Source organism: Cebus imitator, unplaced genomic scaffold (genome assembly GCF_001604975.1).
Source record: "Cebus imitator isolate Cc_AM_T3 unplaced genomic scaffold, Cebus_imitator-1.0 Scaffold290, whole genome shotgun sequence".
NCBI lineage: Eukaryota > Metazoa > Chordata > Mammalia > Primates > Cebidae > Cebus > Cebus imitator.
In genome coordinates, this window is record NW_016107605.1 from 1,889,194 (window position 1) to 1,916,924 (window position 27,731).

At 33.4% G+C, this 27,731-nt stretch overlaps 2 protein-coding genes and 1 long non-coding RNA gene across 5 annotated transcripts in view; 2 read left to right on the forward strand and 1 right to left on the reverse strand.

Annotated features, from left to right (window-relative positions):
• LRRTM3 (leucine rich repeat transmembrane neuronal 3) overlaps nucleotides 1-9,875 on the forward strand; it is a 178,386-nt gene extending 168,511 nt beyond the window's left edge. The window contains exon 3 of the mRNA XM_017502079.2: nucleotides 5,612-9,875. Coding sequence (XP_017357568.1) covers nucleotides 5,612-5,821 — 210 coding nt within the window. The 3' untranslated portion in view covers nucleotides 5,822-9,875. The remainder of the gene's footprint in view (nucleotides 1-5,611) is intronic.
• Nucleotides 1-27,731, reverse strand: part of CTNNA3 (catenin alpha 3) — a 1,771,160-nt gene that overhangs the window by 1,175,179 nt on the left and 568,250 nt on the right. The gene's annotated exons all lie outside the window — the stretch shown is intronic.
• LOC108285098 lies at nucleotides 12,142-20,103 on the forward strand. Its single transcript, XR_001817446.2, has 2 exons — nucleotides 12,142-13,210; nucleotides 13,697-20,103. It is a non-coding gene; the product is annotated as an uncharacterized LOC108285098 (long non-coding RNA).

Genomic DNA, 27,731 nt, shown 5'->3' on the forward strand with positions numbered 1-27,731 from the left:
GTAGAAATATTTATACATACTAAAATCTCTATTCAGAAATAACACTTACTAAGGAAACTAGAGAGAGAATTCTAGACAGAGAACAAAATAGCCTTTTTGTTATTCCTTCACAAAAGCAGACTGTCATTTTCTGTTCTTCAAAATATTTTGTACATAAAATAATCTTTTCTATCCAACAGAAGAGATTTTTGAGTGACCTTAACAAATTAATTATGAGAAATTCATATGAATGTTCATATATATACACAGATATTTGTACAAATATACCTAGATATTATATAGTTAATAAGTGGTACAAATAATTATTTTTACTTAATCACAAATTAGAAACTTTATAAAGCTATTCTCACTTTTTATAAATACAAACTCAAATAATACATATAAATGGGGAAAAGACCATTAGTAATTACTTATTTTTAATCATCTAACTTTATACTTTTTATGTGAAAGGCACATAGCATTAATGTTAATACGAGACAGTGATATGAGACTTGAGACATCACTGGGAAATTACTGCTAGGGCAAACATCACTGATGTCAAGACCCTGCTACTTTGGCAGAATCAAAATTTTTCCTAAGGGAATTTCCTAAATGATAGGTCAGTTACTACTGCTCATTATTACAATAGTATATGATGATTTTCTAGCTCAGAGTACACTTGATAATGCTTTCTGGAGAGTAAGTGTTTATATCCCTGAATCTCCACAATTCACAATTCTTAAGGGTAATTCTCCTTAAGAATAATTACCTTGGAAAATGGTGATTTGGAGCATTAAAAGAAACCAGGAGTGATGATAAATAGGAGTTTAGCAGGTTAAAATACACTGAAAGAAACTCAATTCTCAGACAGTTATGACAAGAAATATTCTATGTAGACTTTACATTGAGCCTTCTAACAAAAGATCTGGGGAAGCAAATGCCTTATTAGATTTAAATCTCCTATTGCCCTTTCTGATTTATTCCAACTAGCTAGTTCAGATACCTAGGATAACCGTTTATTTTACAAAATAATGTATTTGGGTAATGTTTAGGTAGGATGACTAGGTCACTTATTGTCCAAAATGGGACAATAAGCATAAATCGGGACTGTACTGTTGAACACCCTATTCACAGGAGAAGGCATGCTAATAAAAATCAGGTAAAAATGGAGAAAGAGAGAGAGAGAAAGTTACTGCAAAAAAAAAAAAAGAAAAGGAAAAAAGGACCCAAGATCACTTGATGGTTATTTGAAGAGAATGAAATTTACTGCGAGTTGGTGACAGGGAGGGAGCTACATGTTTGAGTCAAACAGGTTTTTTTTTTTAATGCCAGCTGCTGACCCTCTCCATTACTACCCAGCCACCAGTCCTTTTTTGGTGCAAGGACCTACCCTCCCAACAAAACTGAAGCACCCGCCACAAAAGATTGCTGAACTACAGTCGCTGTCCAAACCTCTGCATGAAGTATTTACCCTGGTGTGAAAAATACTATATGCAGATTTTAATTTCTTATCATTTTAGATTGTTTATTTGAAACATAAATTGGTTGCATCCTAGTGACATTCCTTTTTCAAATTATGACACTATCACAAATTGTCATTTGCCACATTCTCAAACAACTGACTATAATTTGAGAGGCACAGATAATCTCCCCTTCATGGAAGAACCAAAGAATACCTCTTAAGGCAATACTGTCACGTCAGGCAGTGCGCTGCTACTTGAGGAGAAAATGTGCTGCACACTTAACATCTGACTTCCTGCTTGAATTAACGTATGTCAAAATCTAATGCCTTACACTGAGAAAGCCATCAACATATGATGTTGATGTGGAGAAGAAAAGATACTACAAACAATATATGTAATATTTTTCATGACGGAGACTTGCTTTGACCAGGAAGTAATTTTCTCATTATAAACAATTAGAAGCAAAAATATCCCTCCCATACAGATTTAGATAATAAAGAATATTTATTTTTATCTTTGTTACATTTAGGAATCATATTTTGTGTAATCAATGTTAAAAATTACATGCAATTTCTGTGCTACATGGATATTATAATGAAATAAGTATTTCCTCATATCATAGGCTTTTAGTGTCACCTCAATAAACAATGAACTAGGTCTTTTAAACTTAAGAAAAATTTATTTTTATATTACATATTTTTAAATACATGATAGCAATTGTATTTAATATAAATATCTAGTGAATTATTATTTATAGAAACTGCTTGAAACAGTATATAATTAAAAAGAAAATTACTGACCATATTCTATTCCTAAATCATTTGGTCCTTCCACTGAAATTTAGGTTCTACACACGGTCAAGCATGGTGCCTCATATATCATATAGCTTCAATAATTTTTATCCAATTAGCCACAAAAGAATAAACATACCTTAAGCTACATCCGTATAAAATATTTAGAAATTAAAAATTGAGAAAGAAATGACATAAAGTTAACAAAATACTTTATACATTAAAAAATTATGCCAGGCACGGTGGCTTGCACCTGTAATCCCCGTACTTTGGGAGGCCAAGGCAGGTGGATCACGAGGCCAAGAGATTGAGGCCATCCTGGCCAACATAGTTAAACCCCATCTCTGCTGAAAATATAAAAATTAGTTGGGCGTGGTGGTGCACGCTTGTAGTCCCAGCTATTTGGGAGGCTGAGGCAGGATAATCACTTGAACCTGGGAAGCGGAGGTTGCAGTGAGCCAAGATCACGCCATTGCACTCCAGCCTAGTGACAGAGCGAGACTCCGTCTCAAAAAAAGGGAAAAAATTAACTTACTTGCCATTCCAATAAAATTGTCAGTGCAAAATGTTCACAGTTCAACAAAGATTTACCTGAATGCAATTAGAAAAACTTATGAGTAAATGTACATACATGTGCTTACATATACCATATCATATACATATCCATAGGTATATATTTACATGAACCTTATATATATGTCATAAATACGTAAAAGTGATCCCAAACCGATGTATCACCAAAATTTGTATTTTCTGTGCCTGATTTAAATGGTTTTGAAACTATGAGTAGTTGGCTATAAGTTCATACATACATGTGTATATATGTATATATTTATAGATCATGTATGTATCTGTATGTGTGTACCCCTGTATATACACATGGGTATATATCCAATGCTAAGTCTCTTAGATTTTCCAAGTCATTTAAGTCAAATGGGAAAAATCTATTGTGATGTTGTATTCAGACATGGCTAGCTATTACATTCCACTTACTGATACATCATACTATGTTATTTTGTTGTTAATAAGATAGAATCAACTTTAAAATGCACTGTCAATTGTAGAGAAATGATATATGTTCAACATTTACATTGCTTATAAGCTCCATCCTAATATGAGAAATATTAAAATGTGAAAAAATATGTATTTATATTAAAACAGTATAATCATGATGTAAGGTATTTCAAAATAAGACATATCCAACAGTAAGAAACTTACTAAAGAAAATATTATGTGGGATTTTAAAAATAGATAATCAGAGCTAACTGTTTAATTGATAATGGTTCAAATTAGGACTCGCACTCTGCATACCAGTAGCCTCTAAACGTTAAGTCAAGCAGGAAATTGTGTGTGCACAAACACACACACATAGAATAAATGTATCATGGTTTATTATTTTTCATAAATCATGGCCATAGAAATTACAAATTATTCACAGTAGAGTTAATTCCAAGTAAGCCAGAAATGATTCTGCATATATGAGGCATAAGTTTCCGTGACAAATAAGAACAAGCATATAAAATCCTACAGATACATGACCCATAACACATTACAGAGCACTGATTTCCCAGAGGATAATGTAAAACTCATGTACCCAGTAACAGTACTATTTTGGTTCTCTTCTATGACTCAAATGTATTCATGCTGCACATTTACTTTTACATAAAAATATATTTTAGTTATCTGGGCTATTTCATCTGTGACAACAAGGTTCTTATTTATTTTAAATATGAGTATCCTATTTTACTCTGAAGCATTTTATTTATGATCTTTCTGTCACCTTGACCATTTTTAAAGTGTATAACATCTTTCATTCACACATCAGATAACTTCTTGTTTTAAATCCTAAAAATTCACATAAACAGGAAGAGTTACTCAGGAATTTCATTTAATGAACTGGATTATACTTCTCTTTCTGAGAACTAAGCTGTATATATTTGATATGCTGGAATATTCCTATTACAAGCAAATAATCTCAAAAGAAATGATTAGTTTTATTTTTATTTTTGATTACTTTTATTAAAGAGAGAAAAGGTAATATTTGATCCATGAATTTTCACTGAAGTAGAAATAAATATAAGTAGAACAGTAGGGATGGAAACAGAAAAAATGGTTCTAATGCATGCAGAGGAGGGGTAAGAAAGTAAATATGCAGTTAATAAAAGAATAACACCTAGGCCTTCTATTTTTCTTAGCTTTGGGCTCAAATTTCAGTTGAGATCAGAAGGGAATTTAGTCTTATGTGCTCAAACAAATATATATTTCCTCTGCTCACCAAACAAGAATGACAGAAGCTTTTACCTGCTGGATAATTTAACAACATGAATTAGTAATTAGGATATTAAACCAAGATCAGGACTGAAGGTTCCTGAAATCTGCCTGCATTTTAGGACAAGGTTTTATCTCACTGAAAAACAAATGGGAAATCTCTTGAGACTCTGACATCTGATTATATATCAGGCTCCCCTCTGTCTGTAACATGTATGTTTCCCTTCTTCTCACCATGGTCATGCTTGCTTTTTCCGTCACCTCTTTAGAACTTGCTTTCTTTAATTAGCAAGGGAGTCCCTTTGTCATGTAAAGCACTGGTTCTTTCAAACTAGCATCATCCTTTGATGCTTTTTAGATCTTCATAGGAATCATAGGTTTTTCCTGGGAATACTCTAAGCTCATCCAAATTTTAGATATATAGACCAAACTACAGATATTAATATTTTAAGGAGTCTTTTTGATAAAATAAATATTAAGAAGTTATGGGTAAGAATAGCCAGAATGGCATGTCTAGATAATTCTTTTTGGCAATGGTTATCGAAGTACAGTGTGTGTATTAATGGTACAGCATCATATGAGAACTTGCAAGAAATGCAGATTCTAGGATCTATCCCAGACCTACTGGATGAGAAACTTGGGTGGCAAGGGGTTGACTAGTTAAAGAAGTGGGTGGTGATTTTCACACATGCTAAAGTTTGAGAATCACTCTTGTTCTGTTGTATCCTAAACAGGTAATGGGACTAATTAACACTAATAATAATAATAGCATTTCTCAGTTCGAAAAACACAATTTTATCCCAGTTAGGGAAAGCAATCTTCAGACTGTTCCAATAAAGGTTTTATCATTTTTAGAACCATGTAGGCTACTACTTATCTGAATCTTACAGTAAAGAATTAAGCAGTTTCAAACCCAGGATTTAAAACTGTCACAGTGATCTCGCTATATGAGAATGAGGGACATTAGCAGGATAATATGGGGACACCTAGGCCACAGGGCCACAGATATAACCATGGAGGTTAGTCTGGTCAGCACTTCAGTCTCCAAATCTTTCCCCTAAAGTTGTCTTTCTTTCTATAACTGACTTTTCTCATGTCATTTTTCCCCAGATACCTTTATCAATGAATGTGTCAACCTTTCTGGCATACGACCAGCCCACAATAAGTTACTGTGGGGTGCATCATGAACTTCTCTCCCATAAGTCCTTTGAAACGAATGCACAGGAAGATACGATGGAAACACACCTAGAGACTGAGCTGGACCTGAGCACAATCACAACAGCTGGCCGAATCAGTGACCATAAACAGCAGCTAGCTTAACTGAGATCACTGGTGGCCAAGGGTTGCTACCAAACTTTGTAAACTCAAGGACAAAATGAGGAAGATGTGTTCATTGCGGACTCTAAAAACAAAACAAAACACAAAATCCACTGTTCAAATAAACAAAAAATCCAAGATTGATTCATGAAATAAAGAAGACATGAATTGTTTTAAGTCTACACTTTGTAATTAGCTAAGTTGTGCAGTATTTTTTGACTTAAACAGAGTATGACCCTGAAAAATAAAAGAATCTTTTTTTCAAAACTCATCCTACCTACCTGTAAAAACTGTACAAAGCTAATGTATTTTTCATATTGTAAAGTTTCAATTATAGAAACAACTGGTATGTACAGTACCATAATTTAATTACATTTTACTTTAAAACCTTTACACATTTCAGTTTCTAAAATTTTAAATTAACAATTATTTCTTGTGTTATTCAGAGTTACTCAGTTTTGTAGGGACTGTTTTGTTACTGCTTTTGTGCCCAGAAACCTTGACTCTAAAATTCTGTGCTGTGCGAAACATGCACGATTTTTATTATGCTTACTGCGTAGAATTTTATCTACTTGTTCCAGAAATAATACATTAACCGAAAAAGATTTAATTGTTCAGACTTGTAAGAAGTTCTTCAATTACATAGACAGGTTTTTCTTAAAAATGAAAAAAAGAAATCAAAGATTTTTTAACAGTTCTCAGACTTAACTGTTGCCTTGAATTACAGCCTAGTTTCTAAGCAGTGAAATGTAATGATAAAGAGGGTTATTTTAACAACATATTTCTGAATGAATGACTCATTATTTCATTCTTTTGAGTATCCATTGTTAAGGGTTGGGGGGAAGAATGGACAAAACCTCACTGGAAACAAAGGCCGTAACCACAGCAACAGACTTTGTGATACAGTTAAAACGTGCAGCTGCCAGTGACAAAAACTTTTGTTACATCTCATTATTTTCAGGCCACGGTGGGAATTTAGTGCATAATAATTGTACAGTAGCAATTTTTCTCCTAATTAACACAAAGGAGTTTACCTAAAAGTAACCACCAGTCTGTAAAATGTGCCTGGTTCTTAAGACAACTTTTCATTTAGAACTGTGAGACCATATTTTAGAAACATTTCAAAGGAAACATGAATTTTTTTGCATTGTGCACTATATCATTTCTCTCCTGAGGAAGAATTTTAAACATGTTCAGCTCATTCAATATAGATATGAGCCATGGTGGAGGACTTTATCACTGAAGTAAATTGTAAAATCCTTAATATGTTATAAATTGTTTATGTTGCTATCCATAATGGGATTCACCTCCAAATTATCAAAGAAATAACTCAGAGTTATTTGACACCAGCCCAGATCATATATTGATTATACAACTGTATTATAAAGTTAATTCAAATCACATTAAGAAAACCTGAGTTTTCAGAAGCTGAAATAATCAACTCGTTTGTGTTGTTTGCTTGACATAGGTTATTGTTTGAAAATATTGTTACTTTATCAATAGTAAGCACACATTCTTGTTTCTTTTTAATGGAAAACTGCAAGTTTCAATTACTGTTGCACTAGAAGTGCTTTTTATGTTGTCATTTTATATTCATGCCATCATAAGTAGAATGACAATACATCAATCTAACAGGAGTCAATCAAAACAATGAAGAATAACTGAAAACAATGTCAAACTTTTAAATTTTTATCTCTTCCAAAGAAATTCTATCTATAAAAGCCTAGTTTTATGCAGGTTTGTCACAGCAAATTTAAAAGCAACTTCAAGAAGAATGAACTTAAAAACTGTGGAGCAAATTTTTGTTGAAAATATATAAAGTCAGAAAGAGAAAAAGATGTAAATGTTGGAAGAAGCAAATTCTATTACTAATTCAAATGAAACTAAATGTCAAACACAGTACTTGTGTCAACTATTTAGCATCCCAGATTTTGTAACATATTTTGCATAAATTATTTGCTATTCAAAAATTTTTGTCATTTTAAGGCTAATTTTAATCTTTATGTTTTCCATTTTTTAATTTCCTTGCAATGTATTAGTCTTAGAGTATTATTAATTTTTTACATTGAGATTTGGCTTTACATCATTAGCAAATTTATAAAGGGGTATAAATCTATTATTTGTGAGTCTAAAATCAAATGCAAAATTTTATTTATTATGTAAACCAAAATGTCATTTGCAAGTTTTCTCATTAGAAGTTGTCCTTGCAAAGTTAGAAAAGGAAGAATTTGTGTAAACAAGCACAAATTAACATATTTATTAATAAATAGGTTTATCTGCTAATAAACCTATTTGTAGACACATTCAAATTGATAAAGATTTTTAAAATGTTAAGGTTCCAAAAAGTCTTACAGGTGTATACCCTTGATTTCCTGAAGCAAACCACTTTCTTTCTGAAATATTTTAAGTTCATCTAAAGCGAACAACTATAAATAGAAGCAATCACCTTGAAACCACAGCTCTGTGCAACCAAGGCCCTAAGCTACGCCAAATAAGTCAGGATTTTTTAGATTTCTCATCTTTGAAATTCAACCAAAAGAGTCTTTAACAAGAAAAAAAAAATCTGGATTATTACTATTATTTTTGCTTCATTTTTATTCTGCCATATCCGGGTTAAGGGTGAAGATGGTGACAACCTGCTGGAAAGACTGTGTCTGGAATCTTTATCACATATTTGCAATTTTTATCTGTTTTTGTCTAAAACTTTCATTTCTAATCTATCTTTTTCAGCATTCGATAATCTCTCATTTCCTCCTTCTAACCCCCATTCCTATGTCTTCCTTCCTGTCTATTCCTCACCGATTTAAACAACTGAAATGTTTACTTATGTTTGGAGGTGAAAAATGGAGAGTTTGACCCAGCATGGTTACAATAACAGCCAGCAGCTGCAGCAAACAATAAAGTTATGCAGTGTTTTGAGGTTTACAAACCACATTTTACATAAATTATCTCATTTTGTCTTCATAACAGCCCCATGAAGACACATTAATCTCAAAGAAGTTGAGCCCTTGCCCAAAAACACAGAGCTAATAATTGGTGCAGTTAAATTCTTCTCAAAATTTACAGGCTGTTAGTTTTTCCACTGTACTAAAAGCTTTCTTTGTCTGATCAGAGCCAGAGAACTTACTGAGATAATGGATAGAAGAAAAAATATATATATTTGACATGTTGTTTAGTAACCTCTACTTTAAATCCATTTCTCCATCTGTGAAATATTAGCTAACTGAATTCTTTCTGTGTGCTACTCTGGGCTCTCACATTAAAACTCTGTTCAAAAAGTTTAACAAGTCACATATTTCTTAACATACAAGTTCGTTTGCAAAGGAGCAGAACAGATGCTCCCAAGATGTGGATGCATGTAGGCCCCAAGGTACAGACATGAAATAAAGGAAGCACAAGGAAAGAAACCACAAGGGAAGAAACCAAAGACCTTCTAAATTGAGATTGCATAATTATAAAAGAGATCCATAGTACAAGGTTGAACACATGTTCAATACATTGCCAACTGAACACATAATTCGGAGCTAATTAGGAAGGCATATAAAATTCTTTTTCTTTTGGCAAGATTTCGTAAATCTTGAATTTTTTTTTTACTTATAATAACAGAACAATTTTCTCTTTTTACCTGACAAGAAAAATAAAATATAATTTATCCAAATTGATGTATAGAACCCAAAACATATGCTAACATGCAAATAATATATTTTACTGATCAACTCATTTTTGTCAAGTCTCTATTTCTAGTCCCTCCTGAATGTTTTAGAAAACCAGGAAAACATACAGATTTTTAATACAAATTATGTTTTTACAAGGAAAGAAAACATTTCCAAATTTAACACTCAAGACTAATCACACAATCCTAATTTGAACTCAGATCTCTCTGACTCCATAGACTGATTAGAAATAGTAAAATCTTTTTGCAAAAAATATTTTCTAAAATAAAACTATTGTATATGAGAGTAAAAATATATTTGTTTTTGATTGTTCCTGACTGGAAGACAGATATCATCTCTCAAACTAAATATTCAAAATAAGAAACTGAATGCATGAAAACCAATACCTGATGTGAATTGTTGTTATTAAGGTGTATGAAAGAAATGCAGATGTTTGGGTATATGAAAGCATGAGAAAGGAGAGATTGAGACTGGCAGGTATTTGGCCTCAGGAGAAGAGGCAAAAAATTTCCAGAGCAGATATAATAACATCTCATATTGGCACAGCTGTTAACAGTTTATAATGCTGGGTAAAATAACAATCTTCTAATAGATCAAACAGTCTCAAGGTACAGATGGACTGGTCTTGCAACAAATATGAAAGAGCTTCCAACTCCTCCCATGACCTTCTTAGTTTCCCCAGCTGTCCCTAAATAGGGAAGTACCAAGTGCAAAGGACCCAGGAGCAATGTTTTCAAAATTCTGATTTACCCCAAAGGTAGGGTACCTGGACAAACGACATTTTGCCATCAATATTAATGGGAAAGAAATGTTTGAAAAGGTAAAACCAAGCAAACACACACACACACTAATGGGAAAGAAATGTTTGAAAAGGTAAAACCAAGAAAACACACACACACACACACACACACACACACAAAGTGGTGGTGGGTCTTTTTTGAAGGTTTCTCATGACTTCCATTACAGTTTTATTGTGATATAAGAGGAAACTTATATTTAATTTCTTTAGGGTAAAATCCATGTTTTAAAAAGTCCACCATTTCTTTTTTTTTTTTTTGAGACAGAGTTTCGCTCTTGTTACCAAGGCTGGAGTGCAATGGCGCGATCTCGGCTCACCGCAACCTCCGCCTCCTGGGTTCAGGCAATTCTCCTGCCTCAGCCTCCTTAGTAGCTGGGATTACAGGCACATGCCACCATGCCCAGCTAACCATTTCTTTTTTTCTTTTTTCATTCTATGAAGGACAGTGATCTTAGAGCAGCAGAGTGCCTCAGCCATCTAAGACTTAGACCACTAAGTTTCTTCCTTCTAGCTCTTATTTATAAATTTTGTGTTATCTGATATTTGTCTTCCCGAAAAGCTGAGTGAAAATTTGTGTAAATCAAATAATATTTCAAATGTATCAAGAGGCCTTGTGATAAAGGAACCTTGAAATTGTTTTCTAATCTGAAATATTACCCACTAATTTATCTTGTTGAAATTGATCTCCACATATCTTGTTATTATAATGCAGCACACTTTCATCACGTGGCTTAAAGGTTCTGCAAGACAGTCTTTGCCTCAGACTGTATGAAATGATAGCCTGAATCCAGGTTTTGAGTCAGTCAATATGAGCAATCAGTTTCCATCATTTCCACATACTGACTTTACCTGGATTAATGTGGAAAACAGTAATAAGACAACATGGATGGATAAAGTTGACAAATGATTTTTTTTATTTGTTTAAACATTTTCCACCTATTTTATCCTCAAAGTTACTATTAAGAGGTCAAGATGACTCCAAATCTCTTGTGTCAATACTAGATTTACTGAATCAGAAATGCTGGGATGGATTCCAAAATATGCATTGCTAACACATTAGTGAGGTGATACTAATGCATCCTAAGTTTTGAAAAATATTGCTCAAATGAATTTACTTTTCCAAAGCCATTCAATTGCATTATATTCTAATCTAAAATTATGAATTCTTGTGCTTTCCAATATCAATGTGAATCTAGTTTTCTAAGCCCGACTGAACATTTTTCTTGACTGAGGAAAGCATAGCAAAAGACAACTATACATAAAATGCTCAGGTTGCTTCCTGACAGACTGTTGTTTATAGATTTTATTCCCCATTAACTCTTTCGAGAAGCATATCTGAAAACAGTCTTAAGGCAGCTGGGTTAGTTATTTGTTAGTTGCACCCATGAATATAACAGCTGAAAAGCTGGGGGTGGGGAGAGAGGCAGGAATTTATGATGTATCAGGCACTACGTCCTCCTCGTCTCATTCTTAAAACATTTTAGGAAAGAAGTATAACCACTATTTTAAAGAAAGGGAAATAAGGCTCATGCTAATTAAATAACTTGCCAAGTCTCAGACAGTGGAGTTGAAGATTCAAATCTAGATTTGTTCAACTCTAAGGATGTGTTCCTATCCCCCCACAGCAGATTTTCAAAAGTGAGATCATAATCAATATAATGAGGCTTATATATTTTAATGAAGGGGGGTGTTGAACACAGCAGAAAAAGAATTTGCCTTTCTATTTCCAAACAGAAAAATTATCTTACACTGTGTAGAGATTTCCTCCAGAATCCTAAACCAGCAGCAGCCTAATGGAAAAAAACACCCAATATTTTGTTAAAGTTTTATACATGGTTTCATAAAAAAAAGTAAACAGTTGAAGGAAAAATCATTCAAAACATAAATACCCCTAAATATTTATGTTGCATTTTCATTTGCAATCATCTTAGCTCTTTTATAAATTTATAGCCAAAATATGATAAGGGAATATCAATAATATAACCTTCAACTGGCCAAAAAAAGAGGTGAGGTTGCCAATTTTAGCAAAAACTATACAGTTGAATGGTCAATAAAGTTACCAAGAGCAAATGACAAGGTGGAGGAAAACACCAACAATCTACAGTCACAAATTGTCAACTGGCAATGACATGGCTTGGGCTGCAGAATATTTCCTGTGAATGATTTTAAATGGCAATATTCTTTATAGGAGTATTATTTACACAGATGATATGGGATCTGGAAACATACTACATCAAAGGAGGCTGAGAGATAACCTTTATAACAAGGCAGGCTCTACTTGTCCTACTCAGAATGTAATATATGTTTAAATATAAAATAAACGTCATTTCCTTTTTTCATTATTTGGAGATGGAAAAATAAAATTATTTTTTGAAACTTATTTTTAAACTCACATATTGGAAAACATCATCCTCAGTCTCAGCTATTCACAAGGATTCTTAAATAGTCTCTCGATTCCTTTAGTGTCTCAGGAGCTTTTTATTAAATGACTGAGTTATCGCTTCTATCTCTCCCTGAACGCTACAATTAATCCCATTGGTTAATCATATTAGCATTTTACTCCATCACAGGATCTGAACATGTAGCATCCATGAAAAACAAACTTTTATAATACATACAGCATTCAGGAGCCAGTGAAGCAGTCTGTAAATCATGCCTCCTACTAAAAATGATCATGTCTATAACTGTGATTAAAACTAGGCTATAAATTTAAAACAATAAATCCAGCAAAGAAAGAAATTCTAGCACCCTAGATCTAATATCATTGTGTCTTCTTATTCTGGCACCATTACCACCATACAGAAATGTTATCTGAAATATCTAGAATAATTCTTACTGGGAACAACAAAGATGCTCCTGGTTTCTGGGTTGAAGACGTGGTGAAAGAAAACTAAGAAGACAAAAGTTACACATAACAAGGTAAGTGAAGGGAATGTGATTTATTATTAAATCATCTGCAAGTAATTTTAAAAACTAAGACCCTTTATTAAAATTTACAATAACATTTATGCCATCAAGTCTCATTGTAAAGGCTAATATGGATATTGGGATATAAGAGAAATGTGGTATTTGTGATGGCAATATATATTAGATGATAGATAGAATTAATTCTACCAAAAGAGAATATTAAGAATAAAAATTAGTTCAAGAACTATTTCTTTTATTTCTCTAGAGAGAAACTGAATAGGGAGAGATTTAAACTCAATGCTTCATGATCTTTCCAAGGTCAAATCTGAAATAATCCAAAACTATAAACTCTGAATTGCTGCTTCAACTATATGAGTAATTATATTAATTCGCACACACCTAGTCAAAATCTGATGTTGAGAAATGAATTGTAATTTCAAATATACTCCATCTGTTCTTGCTGTTTTATATCAATGATGTATTTGCTTTCAATTACAGATCCATAAATATAATGTCCTAAACAGTCTGATGAAAATGTGGTAAAAGATTGGACCCTGCTGTTTTTCTGTTCTACCATAAGGCAATTATCGGAGTAGAATGGCCACCACAGTGGGGAGCTGGAAATATGATTTTTAAAGTCCTCTCTAGAGGCCTTATTTTATATTCATTTATAAAATAAGAAAATTATTGCCTTGAGGCAAAAGCCTGAAAGCCCCATACAAGCTCCGGTCTGACTTTACTTACACGAGAGAGGTCTAGGGAAAGGCAGTGAACATCTCCACATGCTATACGGAGAAAATCTTGAGATCCTTGTGATGTCAACATTTTTTCACCTTTGGATTTGATGGAAGCTTAAGTTCAGTGTACTGGACATCCTTCAAACCTTCTCTGCCAGTTTCCTCTTTAACAAACTTCAAACCTGAGTTTCTTGAGCCAAAGTTGGCTTTTACACACAGCTATTTAACAATGAACCCTTGTTATACTTCATCATTTTGCTGAAGAATTACATAATTATGGTTGTAGCCCTTATCGACTTTTCCCTTGCCTTTGGTTCCAGGTACGGGATAAAACGTGTGAACTTGATATGGAACATTGTACCACAGGGGGATTGGAAGATGAGCCTTCTAACAGATAAACATTTTATGTAATATAAAATAGAAATGTAGTTTGGGGGCACTTGTTTTTAACTTAATAATCTGATACAGTTTTAAGATAATGACATGCTTTTCTGCTACTGAGAATACAAACATTATTGTCTATAATGAAGACATGATTTTGTTGTCATATATTTTCGCTTGCTGAGGACACACCTCAGACAACTGATTGTGTTCTGTAATTACCACAAAGAATGTCTATTTAATTATTTTCAGAAAGAATGACTTAATGCCAAGAACTTTAAGACAAAATGACAACTGACACTGAATGTTTACTTTTCTAAGCATTTTACATGTATTCTTTCATTCAGTCCACATTAATATGGCTAACACAATTAACAATAATCCTATGAATTAGAAACTATTGTTTATTCCTTATGAATATAAGAAACTGATGCACAGAGCAATTATACAACATATAGCTAGTAAATTGTGGGGCAAGGATTCAAATCTGATTGACCGATATATATTGAAAAACTGACCCTTCTTACTGTGGATTTAAGGTCCACTCTGTAGATCCCACTGTTAAGTTCAAAATTCTACCTATTTAAGGCCATCACTGAAGACAGTTTTTGAATATAATTGATGTGTTTATTACATACCTAATATATGCCTATTGGAAGGTAAAAAATTTTTAGAGATACATGAGTGTATGATATAGTCCCTCTTTCCAAGGGACTTACAGTCTTACCAAAGAGAAAAGACATCCATATTCAACAGAAATAAAAATAAGATAACTCAGTTTAATACCTGCAATTGCAAACAGCAGTTAGGAGAAGATAAAATGAAAGTTAATAAAGTTGTTGGGACTATCTCAAGGCAAAACTGATAAAAGTCATAGAACTTAAAACTAGCAGTGATGAGAAGGCAGTGAAGAGAGACTAGCATATTTTTATTTATAGATGTCTATTATTCCAGTAGGATTTCTCATATTCATGCTCCTCTGTAAGAGAAAGACCAGGCTCAGTCTTTGTCTTGATGGCCTAAAAGTTCAAAGCCAAATTTTACTCTAGCCACAGTAAACCTCTTGGCCTTTCTAGGCAGGCATAAATATTTCCCACATTTTTCTGAGCTCGAATTCTCTTTACATTTTTATTTTTTCTTCTTTGGGGTGGGGGAAAAGCATATTAATCCTTTGTTTAAAATGTTATGTCAGTTTCAGTAAAAAGCTCATGAAACATTTTGAAGACTGATCCAGGCAACTGTGTTAATTTCAAATAATTATGTGAATTAAATCAAACAACTTTTTAGAAGCTAATAATTGTTACCATCCTCTGTCAAATTACTGTTTGGCACAAATGGATACATGGGCTATAGATTGCTTGACTTTTTCTGTTTTTCAACCTTTTCAGTCTTCATGTTAGTATTGGTGAATATTAACCAGAATTTATATTTCAAAGAGTAAAAATAAAAATCATTTTTGATTGCTACATTTTATAAATAAAAAACTACAGCAGAATATGATTAAAGACCATGATAAAAATCACTCAGGTAACAGTGAGACAGTCAGGTAGGAGGGGGTCCCTAGCAAAACTCCAACCGGTCTCCACACTGGGAATGTGCACTAGGGTGAAGTCAGAGAGAGGTTGCAGCCCATTTGCAGCAGGGGGGAGCCTGGCCCCTCCTCTTCCTTCGTGAGACCTGGGATTCAAGCGGCCAAGCAGGAAGTGCCCTAGGGGGGACTATGGCCTTGCAGAGAGTCCCTGTTTCCCTCTTTTCTTCCCTCTCACCCAATAAAACACTGTCTTACTCACCATTCAAATTGCCTGTAAACCTGAATTTTCCTGGCTGTGGGATAAGGACCCTGTCTTTAGCTGAAATAAGGAAAATTCCTGCAAACAATAGCAAACAGACCAGTAGGAGAACGTACATTTACTTAGAACTATTTTTTCCTAGAGTGAAATATTTTTAGTTTATGAATACACTGACATTTAGAAATATGCAGAATTATTTCTGCCTTAAAAGTACAAATAACTGTCAATAAAGTTGTCATTTTACAAGTACAGTCAAATAGATATACTTCTAATCTGAAACATGGTGTATAAGAAGTGACTTTAGTTCTTTTGAATTTTTTTAAGTTGAGAAATAGTCTCTTCATCAAATTCTGCTCATCACTTGGACTATTAATCTGCAGTTATCTCTGTGTTTATTTGGTAGGTACAAATTTTCATCCACAGACATTTGTTCAATGCTTCTTTCCTTTTATATTATATAATGATATTTTCATATTTTTAACTCTAATCAATAAAATAAGCATTTATTCATTTATTCATTTTTATTATGGTATTCCAGTGACTGTGATGGGAGACACAGTGATCAAATGCTTATAGTGAATAAATAATTGTGACTCAATGTGGTATTTCTAATGAAGTTTGTGCATGATGCTGTGAAATGATTGGGTTTGCTGGAAATCAGAAAAGGCCTTACAGAGTAAATGCTACTTGAGAAACTTTAGGTTTGCCATTGACGAAAATTAGTTCTCTCTACAGTCTCCACATCCAGCTCCTAACTAGAATTTAGAAGTCTTTTAGATGTCTAGAAAACTGGGACTCTAACAGTTTCTAAGTCTAGTATTCTCCCCATATAGCTACTCAGTTTTTTCTACTATGTATGTCAAATAAAATTTTGAAAAAATTGTCCCTTCCCACAATCTTTTCAAATTAATCCTCAAATAAAAATCATTTAATTTAGCTATTCCATAATAAATAATATGCAATTTTATTAAATAAATAAATAAATTTAATGGGTTGTCAGAAGTGTTCTGTTTCGTTTTGTTTGAAAAATGTCCATTAAAATGCTACTTATGTGGGTTCAGAAGCCTATGATCCAATTCTAACTTCAGGAATAGGTGAAAACATGTAGAAAGGGTATACTGGGCTATGCAATTTAAATTTTAATCAACTACCAGTTATGGCATAAGACTGATGTGAAAATGAATGAGAATTAGATTATATGTAGAGTATTTTGTCTTCTGTTCTGTCACTATCAAATTTTTCATTTAAGAAATGGAAAAAAAAATTAGTAAGGTGGTGAATTTGCCTGATATACCAATAAGCACAGTTGTTTTGGAAGTTGCTTGATACCATTAACTCTTTGCGTCTTTAAATAAGTATTTTTTTCCTTAACAAACACTTATCTTTATAAGATATCATTACTCTCAAACAATTCCAATGTTTATTTGGTGCTTATGGCATTTTTAAGTTTAAATCTTCAAGAATATACTTTGCATTAAGATGAACCTAATAGTATTAGTGAATTCAGCAACTAGTTCAAGGCATAGTTTTCTGATATACCTACTTAAGAAAATGAATATATTTTAATTTTAGAATGTCAGAACATGTCAGTATTAAAGACAGTTATCATGAATAATGCTATTTTAATCAATGGCAAAGGAATTGTGCCTAATGTTCTAAAATACTCTTGAGGATTATGAATAGTGTACAGTATGGCAAAGGCAGCCATGAGAATCCCCAATATATAAAATGTATACTGTATTCAAATAATTATTTCTCAAAAATATAAATTTTCACTCTGGCTAGTTTTCTATAGAGTGGTACATGCTATTTGGTAGTAAATGAGCCTGTAAAACTGAACTCATTAGACTGCAACTACTTCTGTTGAATATCTAAAACATCCTTAATGTGAATGTTTTGAATTTATCTTTTATATGTGTAGAGTCTGTAGTTTGTTAGTGACTATAAATTAAAACAATCTTTAGATTTTTTAAGTTTCACAATTGTTCTGTATTCCAATTAAGAGGCTGAAAATCTAGTCTGGGAAACCCCACTTGGTTTACAAAAAAAAAAAAAAAACACATCAATATGCTTTTTATTTCATCGGGCTCTGGGACTGTTAAGATTAGCACAAAATACTGACCTTTACACTCCTGAGTGGAATAGAAGGGGAGCAGGGTGGAATGATGATGGCAAGTAATTGGACAATTGGACAGTCTCCAGAAAGGCTTTGAGAAACACTATTAAATCTCTATCTGCTGATTGAAAATTCCAGGTTCATAAGGTATAACAATAGCCGAAAATCAAGCCGTAGGTGATCTCTACCTTTCCTCTCCAGGTTTGTACCCCACCTACTTTGCAAGAACCTGTGACAATCTTTTAATTAAAACATCTGAATAATTAAACATTTTAGGCTAATGATGACAAGAAGGCAGGCTATATTTTATTCCTGTTGTCGAACTGCCCAGTGTATATTACATTTGCTATAATTACTCAAAAAATCCTGCCTCAAAATATATTATAATTAAAAAGGAAAGAAAAGAAAAGAAGGAAAAGGGAAGAAATAGACTAAAATTAAATTAGGGTCTTACACTTATAATGAGGTGGCTCTAAGGAGGTAAGACTTAACCTAAATTAGTTTTTATTCCTTTGAATTAGTGGAATAAATGCACCTTAAATTTCTCTATTCCATCAGGACAGATCACAGGTGAGCCTGGTAAGGGAGTAAGCAAAGAACAATTACAGTTTCAGGGTCCTAAATCAACCACAGGGAGAATAACACATTACTCTGCTTACATTCCTCTTCCTCTCCACGTTTATGTCTCCTTCCGTATTTCCTTCTCAGTTTGAGTTTTATATAGCATACAACATACACATGTGCCAACACAATGTGAGTGACAAGACTGGGAGAGGAAAAGCTTACATTAATTTATCTTGAAAAATGAAATGTCCAATTATACAATATGCTAGAGCGCTATTAGCTCACCAAATAACATAAATAAGGTTATATTAAACTCAGTGCCAGACCTGACAACCAAACCTAGATTCAAAAGCAGGTCTTTCTTTTTTTCAAAAAATTTAATATATTAGAAGTTAAGAAAATTCACATAAGGCTGAAACTCCTTGTTAAAAAAAAATCCTTTGACATTTTTCATAAAAACAGCTCTTTGCCTGTGGCTCAATTTAGGACTTTCACAAATCACTTGAATAATGAAGGCCTTGGTTTGACATGACTGTATGTGTGATATTCTATGAAGGGTCCAGAAGCTTGTTAAGGACGATCACTAAAAAAAAATGAAAATATCTCCAGATTATTTTTGTCCAACCAGTATATGTTAGAAAGTTATCTGCTGGAGTCTATTTGATATACTTAATATGATATTATTATAATAGATGGCAGGATAAAAAGAAATCCACTATAGGATATTCCCATTTCTCTCCAGAGTCACGGTATCTGTGACACCACATACCAGTCTCCTCCAGGATACCACTATAATTTAATACATGCAAAGTATCCAACTAATTTGTCTGTTACTGATTAGGAAATTCCACAGTAAGTTTCTCACCAAAGCAAAGCCCGAAGAACTAACATTTAAACTATTTCATTATGGGGTGAAAAAAAAATCATCATTCAGAAATAAAGGTACCAGTTAGTAACAAATTATGTACAAGTCATTCCTGCACAGTGTATTTCAATCATTTCAGTATTTTTAGCCTCCCAAAAAAAGTTTCAGAAATGAGGCATAAATGCTATTAAACGAATCATTCACACGTTGAATAGATGTTGTCATCAGTTTGTTCTCTGAATGGAAATAATGAACAACTGATTTATTTATAACTAGTCCTCATAATAATACACCTTCATGTTCCACCCTTTTCAATATATTATGGATGTAACTGTCTTATTTTATACCTGATCTAAAATCATATGCTTCCGTAAAAATTTCTTCTTTTCCAGGCTTTCACTTAGCTTTAATTTTCCTTTGGCTTGGATTGTAATTAAAATGTTTTTTACTGACTTGGTTCTCTTGTCTTTTTTTCCCTTTCAATTTTCTGTTTTTTTGCCTGGTGGAATTTATCCATACCTTAAGTGTACATAACTAGAGTCTGAAATATGAATTTTAAGTAGATGCAGAATACATTTATATAATCACTCTAAAGTGAATCTTGTCAGCACTTACTTAAGTTTCCCTTGTTTTCCTTCTGAGAAGTAAGCAGAACGGAGAGAATGGATAAAGAAAGATAATGGAAGCTGATTTGTATTTCAGAGAAAAAAATATTCTCGGTCTTTAGAATCAAGGCAAGAAGACTTCATTCACTTTTCTTAATTTTTTTTTCTAAGTTTCAAAGCCAAGGGGAGCATTTCCCTTGAATGTTTCAGGTCTAATACTGTAATTAATTTTACAGGGTTACATTCAACAATTTGTATGTTTTGCTGCATAACACTCTGTATATGCACTGGACTCTGCCCTCAATCTGCACTACAGGTCCATACAGGAAAAAGCCTTTAGGGATTTTCTTCTATATTTAATCAAAACTATTTTTGAGAAATTCATCCATTACATTATGGAATATATTTTTTTAAAGAGCATATGAGTAATATATCTCAGAGATAGGTGTGGGAAAACGATTCCCTTGGGAAATGGTTATGCTTCATCCCCAGTGAAGACTGGAGACCTGTAACACACCCTATATTCTCTATACCTTTGCTCAGAAACTCAGAACTGGATTATATTGAATAACATGATAACCATGTTAAAATCTCCATGAAGTGTCCCAGCTTTCTCCTTTGTAAATACTTTTTATATACTCTCTCTAATCCTGATTTGCTAATTCTACATCACAGGTATTTTGTAATATGTTCTCTGAAATTATTTAGAGAGAAGTAAAAAGTAGAATAAGGAAATAAACCAGATATACTACTTTTTAAAAGTATTTTATTTTTACTGAAATGGTGGCATTATCTTCACTTTGGGATGCTAATTTTTTTCTTCCTAGCATCATGCCCACTTACCATTATCTCATCTCTGACTCATCTTTAAAATTTTAGTTCCTTTATTTGCAATTTACATATAAGATGTGTGGAGAAACCCACAGATAGACACACTCACACAGCACACTACTTTTCTTATATGCTGTTGTTCAGATAAAAAGATCACTAAGCAAAATAGAAGATACATTTCGAGACTTTCTCCACTAGTAGAAATATATTCTCAGGTGATGAATTAGAGTCCAACCAAGTTTAGTTTCAAAAGAGGCAGCAAGGGTTAGAAATGAAGTTCTCACTAATTTTTGTTTTTAAGAGACAGGGCTTCATTCTGCCACCCCGGCTGGAGTCGAGTGGTACAATCAGAGCTAACTGCGATGGGACTGGAGGGGTAGATGGGCAGCTCCGAAAAAGGAGTTTAGGCTACCAGAGAAAGTGGAAGAATAAATGTTTAGACATAATTATCATGGTTTATTACTTACAAGGTAGAATTTGGCTAACTTTGTTAATAAAACAAGGTACAAATCATTTAACGACAACCGATAGACTTTTAGCTTACATCCAGAAAATATTCAAAAAGATTTTTCCAGCCTGAGCAACATAGTGAGAACCCCAGCTCTACAAAAAGTTTTTTTTAAAAAATTTAGCTGGGCATGATGGCACACACCTGTAGTCCCAGCTACTCAGGAGGCTGAGATAAGAGGATCACTGGATCCCAGGTGTTTGAGGCTCCAATGAGCTATGATCACAACATTACACCTTAGCCTGCATGACAGAGTGAGACCTTGACTCAAAAAAAAAGGTCAGGAAAGATATTAAATGCAAGAAAATTTTAAAAAATGTAACGTATATCAAAATATTGAATTCTGTTCCCAATTATTATATAATTCCTATGTTGCCAACTTTCTTTGAAAATTAAAGACTGAATTTGTATCAATGTACTAATTATATATCTATAATCTGTATCTTTAATAAGTTAAAAATTGAAAAATAAGGCCTCTACATTTGTATTTTTAAAATATTCTTAGACAAGTTTCTGGATTATATTTCAATTTTGTTCAAAGAGTAAAATGGAGATGTGAAAACAGAGATGTCTCCTTAATAGAATGAAATTAATTTAAAAATCTAAGCAATATAAAAATATAAGTAAAAATCTAATTTAATTAAGTTATTAATATTAAAACTAGTCTATATGAAATACAAATATTCTGGAGTCTGTAGATTTTTTTGTTTTTCCTGCTGCCATCAACTTTTATTATACTATAAATATGGATGTAACTGGTACCTACACAACTACTAGCACACACCTAAAATTAAGTAAGAGATTTTGATCAGTAATTCTTAATTTTTTTCTAATCCTAAGTACTTAAAGATATAACACGCTATCAATAATATCAATAAATCACCACGGTGACGGTTCTTAAAGGGGTGTGTGTGTGTCATGTGGAGACGGTATTCTCCTGTAGAGAATACAGATTTCTATGCTTTTTCTCTGCTAATGTTCAGCCCTAAAAGGTATAATTCAATTACCTCCTTTTTAAAAAATCTCAGATCTTGGCTTGGGTCTGAAGCATGAATCATGTGTAGTCTAATGCAGCTCTGGGTCAACCCTAATTAAGGAGACCCCAGGATGACTGCGGGAAAATTTAAATTTGGATACCCCAGAAATGGAATTACATATCTAAGAATCTTATATAGCCTGTCTTGTCATATCCTATTTGTATCAGCTGAGAATCTCCACAGTTCTTTCACAAGCTCAGACCATATCACTTGAGCCACTTTGGTCCCTACACACCACAGATTTCATCTTTAGGCTAATAATTGACTAACTTCAAGATGATGTCAACACTGTCTATTCCTCACGCAAAAGCCTCATGGTAGTAATTAATCTAACAACAGTGCAAACAAGACCAGGTGATCATGAAAAAAAACAATGAGGGCAATAAAATTGAGAGAGACAGATTCTGGAAGTGTGCTGTAGATGTTACATTTTTCAGTAACAGATTTATACCAATACTTTAAAAAAATTTTGGCCATAAAAAACGATTAGTTTGGGTCCTTTGTAGGGACATGGATGAACCTGGAAACCATCATTCTCAGCAAACTGGCAGAAGAGCAGAAGATCAAACACCGCATGTTCTCACTCATAGGCGGATGTTGAACAATGAGAACACATGGACACAGGGAGGGGAGCACTACACACTGGGGTCAGTGGGGGGGAAAGAGGGGAGGGACGGGGGGGGGGGGGAAGCTGGGGAGAGATAGCAAGGGGAGAAATGCCAGATGTAGGTGATGGGGAGGAAGGCAGCAAATCACACTGCCACGTGTGTTCCTATGCAACAATTTTGCAAGTTCTTCACATGTACCCCAAAACCTAAAATGCAATAAAATAAATAAATGGGAAAAAAAAATTTGGCCAGGCACTATGGCTTACACCTGTAATCCCAGCACTTTGGGAGGCTGAGTTGGGTGGATCAGGAAGTCATGAGTTCAAGACCAGCCTGGCCAATATGGTGAAACCTTGTCTCTACTAAAAATACAAAAATTAGCTGGGCATGGTGGCAGGTGCCTGTAGTCCCAGCTGCTCAGAAGGCTGAGGCAGAAGCATCGCGTGAATCACAGAGGTGGGGGTTGCAGTGAGCCAAGATTGCGCCCCTGCACTCTAGCCTGGGTGACAAAACAATACTCAAAAAAAAAAAAAAAAAAAAAAAAAAAAAAAAAAAAAAAAGAAAAGAAAAAGAACTTTATGAAAGGAAATGGTTAAGAGGGTGGGGAGAGGAAAGAAAAAATTGGGTCTAGATCCTAGAAGCAGAAAAGGGCTCTCTTTAGGGCAGACAGCTCTTCAGTTGTTTTGTAATAACATTTCATCTGACACTTCCTAGGCCAAATACTTAAATACACACCTCTTAAGAAGTTTAGCAATCCCCTCTGCTTAATCATTTATATTATTTCTTTAACTTAAATTTTCTGCTCAGTAATCATATGCTTCACAGGTATTTGAGAAAAAAATTTAAAGAGTTATTTTTTTTTCTTTTTCCCTAGCATGTTAGAGAACAATGAGCCAGATCCAACTAGATGAGTCAACTATTCCCCAGGCTAGCTCCTGGGGTCATATCAGTTGCATTTGCTGCAGTGGTATAATAATTTACTATAAATGTCTTAAATTACAGCATTTGAACATGTGCCAGGAAATAATACTTTTCCCCAAAGCAGATGAATCATGAACCTGAAATACATAATCTACCTCAAAGGCATTTAAAATTCTTCTAAGGAATGACTTATTCAGAAGATAGAATGGTGACCATTTGGTTTGAGTGGTGACCTTCCAAAAGCAATGAAGAACATTTCAGTGATTTTGAAATGTTACTATCAAAAATAAAATAAAATAAATATATAAAATAGGTAAATATAGAAGCTTCTCTGGTAATGCCTCCCTTGGGAGGTAGAGAGCCTGGAAACCAACTTCAATAAGAATCTTGGCTTCTTTGGCCTTAGTTTTTTAGAAGGGCCGTTCTCATATGTAGAATTTTGCATATACTCTCCAAAATAGCTCAGGTATCTATGAGGAAATTTGGTTGAATTTGAGAGTTTGAGAGCATATGATATTAGATAAAGTTTGTATAAAGGCAATAGTCAACATCATAGAACAACTTAGTTTATTTAGAACAGCCACTTCAAATAAATCTAAGGATCTTAGCACCTAACCATCTGGAAGTCAGTTTTGAAAAAAATAATTATATATATGTATATGTAAATTATGCTTTATGATCTTGTTTATGTGACTTATATAGATCCATGAGATAAATAAAATAAAAACTAAAAATTCTATAGCCATTACTTAATATGTGTATAAACACACACATATGCATACATATATGTAATGTTTATATTGTTGAATCTACTAAACAGTGTGCTTCTTGATTTATTCATGCATTCAATAACATTGATTGAAAACGTACTATATTCAAGACACTGTTAGGGATTTAAAAAATAAATTAGATATAGATGATGGTCTCAAAGAGGATTAAATGTGATTCATCTCAAAATTATCAGAATAAATGAGACAGAAAATTTTAATTGCTGGTAGTATGAAACAAAGATGATGAAAACCTAAGCCAGGATGCTATGAATTGAAAACAGAGAAAAGAGCCCTGGGTCTGATCAGTTTGACCTTTATCAATGTCAACTCACTTATTTGGGATTCTGCCTCTTTATCTGAAATATAAGGGAAATTTAACCATGTGATCTTCAGAGTCCCTTCTGGCTCCAACATTAAAAAAATTATACTCCATAAGTATGATTTAAGCTAGAGGGTTCAAACCTCATTCTTCACTTGTGATAGCTTCACTGATGAATAGCAATGTCAGCCAACATTCCATCTCCTTTTTCCTTTCCTGCTCCCGTTTGATGGAGGTACCAGCTAGCAGTAAAATAGCATTGAGGAGTTGGGACTCAATAAAAGGAATTGTATCCAAAACCACAATACTGTGACTATAGAATTATTGTTTCTTCACGCTAATGTATTAAAAATAGCTGATGAAGAAAAACAACGAAGACTGTAAACAAGTCAAATTTGAGAAAATAACTGGGAGATAAGTATACAAATATTTTGTTTGAACTTTTTTAAAAAATGAACATCCAAGTATTTCATTCACAGTTTTTTAAATGCGCAAATTCAATTATGAAGCCATGGTGACCACAAGATAAAAGGTAAAGTTTTATTATTAATTTGAAATGTCTTGATTTGAAAAAAATTTGGTAGTAAAATCAAGGTTAAATGAAATATCATGACGCTGCGCAATTAGGTTAATAATGAGATGCCTTAGGGATCAGTGCTAGCACAGGTGTTCGATATATTTATTAATGACTTAGAAGAGTCCTGAATATGGAAGCACATTTGGATGACTTCATAGATATTTATAGCAATCAAACGGGTAAATGACTGCTTTTCATGACCGATTCAAGAGCAATTATTTAACACATTACAGAAAATAATCAACAGGAGCAAATTAATGTGAACTGGGTAGAATTACCCAAGTTTTCTTAGTATGTTAATAGCTAACTGAAATAGTTATTGCCTTTCAGGCAACAGTGGGCATATCTAAGACATCCGTCCAGTAAACAGTACTTTAGGAAAAAAAGGATACTCAATAAAGGTTGGAATAAAGAATAATGCAAAAGAATTATCTAAATCAATAATTATTGCTGAAAATTTCTACACATCAGAGACTTGCTCTGTTGAATGGCACTGTTGGGCAAGAGTGTAGTTTCCCAAATAATTTTGGGAAATATAATAGTTTTCTATTATCATCCATTCCTCTCCAATATCCATTCACTGGCATTCCCAGATGCCTCTCAGGCAGAATAAAACTTACAAGGATACGCCCTTCTCAGCTGTGCTTTGCTCTGTTCTGAAGGATTTCTTCAATATTAACTTTTATGTTGAAGATTTCAAAGCTTTAAAAAAATTAAAAGTCATCCCTTTTCACAGGAAAGATGGCATAACACTACTCAATATAGCAATATATATATATTATATATATTTTTATAAATATAATATATATATAAAATATCCACCCCTTACCCGACAGTTAATTATTGTACATAGAAAAAAAACTTAAATGTAGCATCATTTCAGTTATAATTCATTCATTCCGAAAATATTTTCTGAGTGCCTATTTTATCTAATGCATAGTGGTAATAGAATAAAAATGATATTAATAAAAATATTTGGAGCCTGCCCTATAAAAGGATTTAGAAAGCCATGTCTCCCTCTCATGAACTAAACGTTTCTCAATCCTAGTCCATATAACTCATCAATTATATCATAAATACCATAAATATAAATTATATCATAATTTGAAATATATGAAAATTAATAAGAATCAGAGCTGTTTATATAGAATATATAATAATATTTTTTAACCAAAGCATCATTTTCTGCTGCCATTTATCTTTGGTACTAGAGAAAATATTATGACCCACGATATAAGCTTTCTCATCTGAAGTATAATTTACATAGTTATCCAAATTTTAGAGAAAAATACAATTTCTGGACTATTTGGGACTAAAAAAGTAAGCCAATATAACTACAGTAAAGCCAAACACTAATGAAAACATCAACTTGTTTGCAAATTAGCTCTATGAAATAACCAAACAGCAAATCCACTGACAGTATGAAAATATGTGTGAAGTACTGAGAGTGAAAATTTTTTTGTGTGGGAGATTTGGTAAAGCATCTCTACTCTCTCTTTATGTCTACCTTCAAATTTCAGATGTGAACCTCTAGAGTAATATATCCATGATCTCATAAAAATTCATAGACTTTCAGAATCTCAGTGTTAAAAGGAACCTTAGACTTTAACTATTGCTTGAGCTATACATTTTCTCTACATCATTGGACATACTACTGCTGGAGGTCAAAAAACATACACATACGGGCCGGGCGCGGTGGCTCAAGCCTGTAATCCCAGCACTTTGGGAGGCCGAGGCGGGTGGATCACGAGGTCAAGAGATCGAGACCGTCCTGGTCAACATGGTGAAACCCCGTCTCTACTAAAAAACTACAAAAAATTAGCTGGGCATGGTGGCGCGTGCCTGTAATCCCAGCTACTCAGGAGGCTGAGGCAGGAGAATTGCCTGAACCCAGGAGGCGGAGG